This window comes from Sinocyclocheilus grahami, unplaced genomic scaffold, assembly GCF_001515645.1.
Source record: "Sinocyclocheilus grahami isolate Dianchi unplaced genomic scaffold, SAMN03320097.WGS_v1.1 scaffold313.1, whole genome shotgun sequence".
Classification (NCBI taxonomy): domain Eukaryota; kingdom Metazoa; phylum Chordata; class Actinopteri; order Cypriniformes; family Cyprinidae; genus Sinocyclocheilus; species Sinocyclocheilus grahami.
The window spans coordinates 803704-811257 of NW_015505492.1; the positions used below are offsets into that span (position 1 = coordinate 803704).

General features: G+C 36.7%; 1 protein-coding gene across 1 annotated transcript in view; it reads right to left on the reverse strand.

The window, feature by feature from the left end:
* Positions 1–3708: 3708 nt before the first annotated feature.
* The window catches only part of LOC107601840 (DNA primase large subunit-like), a 39354-nt gene continuing 35508 nt past the window's right edge, over positions 3709–7554 (reverse strand). The window contains exons 2-4 of the mRNA XM_016294152.1: positions 4925–4997; positions 3933–4118; positions 3709–3766 (exon numbers count right to left, since the gene is read on the reverse strand). Of these exons, the coding sequence (XP_016149638.1) occupies positions 3734–3766; positions 3933–4118; positions 4925–4997 (292 nt within the window). The 3' untranslated portion in view covers positions 3709–3733. The remainder of the gene's footprint in view (positions 3767–3932; positions 4119–4924; positions 4998–7554) is intronic.

The window sequence follows — 7554 nt, forward strand, 5'->3', positions numbered from 1 at the left end:
AAATACCCTAGACAGATGGCCGGTCCATCGCAGAGTTAAACTACTTTGGCATGCCCATCCAAATTTACTCATTCATTTCCATGCTCACTATATCTGTACTTGAATTTAGCTTCAGGGAACATGTTAAGAGCAAGGACAAAAACAAAGAATTTTTCCGCTTGACTGCACAGAAGTTTCAGATGGACTTGTGCCGCAGCATTTCTAATAGAACTAAATTGGCCTGGATTTTGATTTTCTGAAGGCCGGCCACTGCTAACCATTCTTGTCCTGTGAGTCCTATTTTAAGCTACTGCCATGGAGGCAAGTGTGGAAGTGAAGCAAGAAGAACTGGGATAGTGCATGAATACACAGCTCAAGGGCATTATATCACTAGAAAATGTAATTGCTTTGCACAGGGGCACTGGTCTTTGCATGTAGGGTGGCATGTGTCCGCTGACTTTATCTACATACTTGAAAGGTGCCAAAAAAGGGTGTATAGAGGGCAGTAAAAAAAAAAAAAAAGCGTGTCTAATGAATTTACACTGTATATATGCAATAGGGTTCCAGAATTTAAAAAACACAATAATTTTCTTTATAGGGGCATTGATTTTTAATAACTTAAAGATAGACCTGTTGTGATCTCTGAGGTTGTAATCAATGGCATATGCTTTTTTTGAAGAAATCAGTCTACATTATTTCAACTTACTTTTAAAATAATCATGTTTAACAGCAGACTTTCTGGTGAAAACTACAATTACCCATGATTCTATTAGGATAAAAAACAACAATCAGAAAATTGCTACAAGGAATTTGTGCTAAAACCGTTCTGCAATGTCCTGGAAGCGCTATGGGAAAATATGTCCAGAAACAAGGCTGCTGAAAAAGTGGACTGGCACATTTATTAAGATCAAACTTATTCTAGCTATTTTCTAAAGTTTTTCTTTGGTGATGGTATGAACACTTAAAAAAATTTAATTTTCTGTAAATGCTAAAAGTCAACATCATTTGTTGAACAAACTTACCATTTAAGAATGTCAGTCGAACCTATTAAAGTCCAGTTATTTGTGGTTATTTTCCATTTTGCTTTGCAGGTGCTTGGTAATACATTTCCCATTTCCCCATCTTGTCTGTCCTCTTGATCTTCTTTCATTGCTTTTTCGAAATAAACTGACATCTTATTTCCTCTAAAATACAAAAAGCACCATTCTGTAGAAAATGACCCAAATCTTTCACTTGTTTTGCTTTACAATGACGTCACAGAATATTGCCCACCATTCTTCTGTGCTCATGTGAATGCAGAAATCGACAGTTCCATTGTGCAGCTTATTCATTTTAGATTACTTCAGATGCTGATATTCACCTCAATTGCAGACCACTCAAAAACTCCCATGTTATTGTTAGCAGCTAGCACAGGCTGTGCTGTCCTTCACTCACAGTATATCTACTCATGAATAATGCATTCATCAGCACATGACAAAAAACATTTCAGGGTATTTGTTTGCATTCACTGTGTTGCATTCACAATTGAATCATGTTGCCTCAATCCAAGAATTAACTGAATATTAGCTGCTAATAGTATAGAAGATTTATAGTATGATTTGAATAAATTACATTATAACAAAATGCTATCCTGCACCAGTCATGAATACTTCACATCTTTCCAAAGCATCCAAACAGGCAGCGCTTCAGAGAGTTTCAGGAGATTTCCCTTGAAGTTCTGCCATTGACATAGAAAATATGCCAACACTTAGGAATGCTCTGTCATTATAAATTTCTTGGACAGTCAAACACTTCTGCACAAAAGTAGATCAATTGCGTATTCGATATCTGAGCTGCTGACACAAATACAGTCTAATAAATCCTGTAATGCTTTAGGGAGGAAAAAAAGAGGGAAACGTTTAGGCACAAATTCTGGATGGTTAGCATAACATCAGCTCGATAAGCGCAAAAGATATTCCTTATTCACGGATGAGAATAAATGAGTCACTATGTAAAATAAGAAAGCACCAAAATATTAAATGTTCACAATATATGATAAATCAGAGTTTAAATCATCTGCAGTGTTTTTAAAATCAAATGTAAGACTTTTTATAATTGTTTTTAAGACCTGCAAAAATATAATTAATACTAGGGATGCACGATATTGGATTTTTGCCGATATCCGATATGCCGATAATTTTCAACTCAGTTTGGCCGACAGCCAAAGCCATATAATTATTTTTAATTTTGGTTAGTTTTTCACAAGAACTTATTTGTTAGAATTAAATAAACAATAATGAAGTTATTTTATAATGACAGTACATTGAAGATTTGAAAATAACTATAAATAAACAATATATCAATCAAATAATAAACTTTAACATTTTATTTTAAGATTTAACATTTGTAAATGGTCTAAAGCAAAATTATTGTAAAAAAATCTCTTAGAGCTCATAATTTGTTTAAAAAATATAACATATTACACATTAATGAATAAATCAGTACATATATATAATTATTTAATTTAAGTGTCATGTTTGTGATTTTTTTTCTTCATGTAAGCTACAGCTTCTGACCTTTAAATCAAAACACTCATGATTTTATGGCATCAATTACGGCTTTATTTAATCAGAAACACAGTCTAAATATTATTTGTTTACTGTATTTTGCTTTCATTTTATTAGAAGTAGGCCAACAGCGCCCCCCTACGGAATTAAAACTCCTTACTGAGCGGGCATTAGGACCTGAGGGAGGCTGCCACTACATGAGCTATTACTGTTTACTCTATCATACACCTAAGGCTTCATTCTGTACATGCATTCTAAGTTTAAATGCAGCGATCCAAAACAGTGAATCTAATCACCATTCAGGCAAAACTTTGCTTTAAGAATGAGCCACAATTCTGACGTGATCAAATCGCACCGTTGACTTGATCTAATCGCTAGCACACCCTGAGCACATGTGAGTTAATGTATTTCTCTTATCGGCAAGACATATAGGCATAATTTTTCATATTGGGCCGATGGCGATATTTACATTTAAAGCCATTATTGGCCGATTCCGATATTGGTCCGATAATATAGTGCATCCCTAATTAATACCATATATCCATGCAGAACAAGGACCAGTGGAGACCCCGTAAATGATTGACTAATAACTAAGAAAATGTAGTTAATTTAGTCTGTGTTGGTCAGTTCACCAATATGCAAAGTCCATATTCTAAACTTTTAATTAACACCTATTTTGTATCAAGTATTTTGTGGTTTAACAATCAGTTATTGGTCACAACTAACACTTTTTTATTGGTTGCTATCAGCCCAAAAAATTAATGTAGGTGCATCCCTAAAAAATAATAACTAAGCAGCTACAATCCCAAAAGAAACAGGAAAACATAAAATTGGGAGTTCCAGAACAGCTGGAGCAGCCAGAGAGAAATTCAGCATGTAATAAGTGATTTCTGAGCTGGTACTGAGCTCTCGGGAGACAGACGATTACTTCAAAAGCGTGCCCGTCAGGATGGCCATTCTCAGGTAAGGATCTGAAATTCATTTGTTTCTCCTTGATTGAGCATCAGCTGGGAATGAGCATTAATTTGTGGAGTGCAGGGAGGGAGGGAAACATAGGTCTGAGATTGGGAGTGTAATTTTCTTGTTTAATGTACCATGCACAAAAAATAAGATCTTACGTGTTCCTCTAGAATTGTAATTAAGGACACGATGTAAGGACAGCAAATTATCTCCAGCATCAAAATAAGAGAGCTGAATAACTTGGCCTTCTAATATCTTCTCTCATTCATTTGGGTGACCCTCTTAAGAGTTATTGAGGGATGAAGAAAGAGAATGACATCAGCAAAAAAGTAGAACATCAAAGAATTGCTACAAACACAAAAATATACTAAAGTAACCATCTGGGGACAAAAACCGGTGGAAAACCAGGACAATGTGAGGGAGTACAAGCTGAAGATGAAGAGTTACCTTGTCTGCATCGACTTTCCCTTTGACAAACTCTGACCTCCAGAACTGCAGGGCCTGTTCCAGAGTAAGACCAATGCCCTTGAGAAAGAGGCCATACTGCATGCGCCCACCGTGCCGCAGGTGGTGGTTCTCTCTCAGTGCCTTGTGGAGATGCCTCATACACAGAGGAAAGGACTTGCCCGAGAGCTGGTGGAAGCGAAGAAAAGAGAAGAGTGGTTATTAAAAATGGCTTGATTTATAAATTAGCCAATTCTGAGGTGCACACAGCTACAGTATCAGTTCCTTAAAAGATGACAAACACAGAGACCAAAGGTCCACTGTAAACAACTGACACAATCACAGCCAATCAAGAAATATTTGATTTTAAATGTACAATTATGTGTGATTAGGAAAAAAAACTCGCATTTACATGGAATAGTTTTATTGCACCTGGTTACAATGTGGTGAAATACTGACATGAGGATTCAAAACAGAGGCACTTTGTTTTAATGTAAAGGCTTTAATTACAAGAGATTTCCGTGCATCCAATAATGCTCAAATAAAAGCAAAAAGTGAAGGACAAAATTTGCATGTACTGATGAGCCACTTAATTGGAACTGCAACCGGCCCTGAGATGGCATACACCATGCACACACACACACAAAGAAGCAGATCTTCCCACAGACAGCTTTCTTCCCGGGAAACATCTGTGCACATCCACTCCAACCACCAAAGTAGGACATGCTTAATGTCCTAGTAACTTGAGAATTCAGGGAAAGGAAAATATTAAAAAAAAGTCTCAAGAGCCAAATATAAAGCAAGTAGTGAAGGACACTCTCCTGAGACCCAATAAATTTGTAAAATTCACAATAAATCCTATGCAGCACAAATTATTTTTTTAATAATTTAATTAAAAAATACTCCTATGCATGCATATATATATATATATATATATATATATAGCATTTTAGAGAATTAATGCAACTATGTCAATAACTTTAGTTTTTACTTACCGCATCAATCTGCTCAAGAGAAATTTTCCCGATGTTCTTCTGAATGCTGTAGTCCTGACCCACATAGGCATGGCTATAACAAAAGAATAAGGGAACAAATGATGAGAGCCAATCACAGTGAAGAGAAATCACAAGGTCAGAGTAGAACACTGACTAACAGGCAAGTTATTCAAATGCATTCCTGTTTTCTGGTGGAGGTAGAAGCTAAAGCTAAAGTTTTAGCCCACTAAAGCAAATTTTATATAATTTGTTGCACATTTTCCTCAAGGATGGTTATGCCCTGATCTCACATTCATAATATACAGTGACAGAAAAAGTCCAAAAGACCATTGTATCCCCAACACATTCACCCTCTACTCTGGACCAAAATGTAGGAAACAAGACACAAATATTGATTTCATATGATGTTGCCTGGATTTTAAAAATCATAAGAACAAATTAAATGGCCTAAAGCACAGTGTGCAAGAATAAAGCATGTTGCATAAGATATTTTTGAAAGATTAATTTTCTTTTTTAACTGAAACATACACTACCACTCAAACTTGTATACTTTTATTCAGAAACTATGAATTACATTGATCAAGTATGACACAAAAGACTTGTAATTTTACAAAATATGTATTTATATTTAAAATAAATTCTGTTCTTTTGAACTTTCTATTCATAAAAAAATGTAAGTAACAATAAGAAATGTTTCTTGAACACCAAATCAGCATATTAGAATGATTTCTGAAGAATCGTGTGACACTGGAAGACTGGAGTGATGGCAGCTGAAATGGCTTTGCCAGACCTGCCAACCTTTGAAAAATTTTTTTGAGTACCATCATTGTGATGGGTGGGGGGAGGGGGGTACACTCCCAATTCCTACATTACTTGAAACTCCTTGATGGCTAATGTCAAAATCGTAACTGCACAATGTGCAAAGTGCTAGACTGTATTTATTTTTGAACGTTAGCATTTATTTTGACAATATTGGGGACAAAAATTGTCATTTTTATTATAGTTATTACTCCCATTAATCCTCACAGCATAAATAGAAAAAAGTAAATATCAATTGTGCAGCCCTGTTATATCACAAAGCCACAGACTGCTCTACTGAATCCACTGACATCCAGTAACAGAAGTGGTGAGATCATGATGACGGCAAATACTACACAACATTTTCGTGAGAAGCTCATACAAAAATGGGACTGGTGCAAAGAAGCAGATTCCTTTTGGTCTGGTTCCACCAAACAGTGCCAAATCCGCTGAGGCCGTTTGTGATGGTATGAATAATTAAGCATTTCCAGGCCCTGTTCTCCCATTCCTCTACACTCCCTCACTGTTCCACTCCATGCCAGCCCTTCACACCCTCTTATCTGGCTTGCCCAGCGCTGACAGAAAGTAAAAGAGTCTACTAGCCAATCCTCGGCAGCCACAACTGTCCCCTCTAAAGACACATCCAATTAAAATGCTCTCATTCAGAGTCCATCAAAAAGCAAATGAATTGACTGCTGGGAATGCTGCCATTGTTCCCCTTCACTGCGAGCAAGTGGAGGGACATGGTCGTCCGTGCATGCGGCGTGGCCAATGGCTGAGAGGCCCAGCTTTAATCTACACTGGTATCCCCGCTGGGCTGCAGCCAAAACGCAAGGTTCACAAGTGGAGGACCCTTGGAGCATCATAATGGGACTGTGCCAAGAGCATTAATGAAAGAGACTGAATGAAAGAGTGTGAGAGATAAAGAAAAGCAGTCGGAGACACTTTGGGTACTGGCTGGCCTAGAGTGGACCATATGATTCGTCCTCAGCAGTTGAATTTACTTGTTTAACCACATGAATAGGGCTGGACAATAATTCAATATCAATATGTATCGCGATATAATTTTTTTTCAGTAACGGTGATATGATTTTTAAACACATTTCCGATATTTCGATATACATTACCAGTTTCCCATACATTGATTTATTTGTGGTGTTTGACTTCGTTGAATAAACATGAGCACTGCACGTTTCAAAATCATAACACGGCGCGGGTGTTTTATATGAATGTATCTCTGAAGGGAACTGACTGTCTTCAGAAAAGTTTCGATGGCATTTTCATTTTATCTGATAAAGTAGCGTTCATGAGCGGAGCTGCTGTGATTACAGCCATTACTGGAGAAACCGCTAGTTTTATCACTCTAAAAGCGCCTCGTGCTGGCAGAGAATGAGCTTTTATTTTAAATAAGCCCATTTCCAGCAACGTTTCCAGTTTTTTTGTTCAATTTTTTTGTTTTCTGCAGCGACTCGGAGCACTTTATATCGTATCGACCGAAATTAAGAAATATATCGTGATATCAATTTTGGCCATATCGTCCAGCCCTACACATGAATTTATTTTTGGGCTGATTATCTCTGTTGGGGGACCAGACTGCAAACTTAGATATATTTTAAAATGCTGCAGATTTAATAAGTCACTAAGAAAAATTCTCACTGGCTATCGCTGGTGAGAGTATTTCAAGTAGGGATGCACCGATATGAAAATTTTGGCCGATACCGATAACCGATTATTCTTTATTTTTGAAAGCCGATAAATCTATATCCAAATTGTTATATACTTTTTGAGAGCCTGATTACAAAAAAGGTCTCATCATTAAAAGCCACATCCCA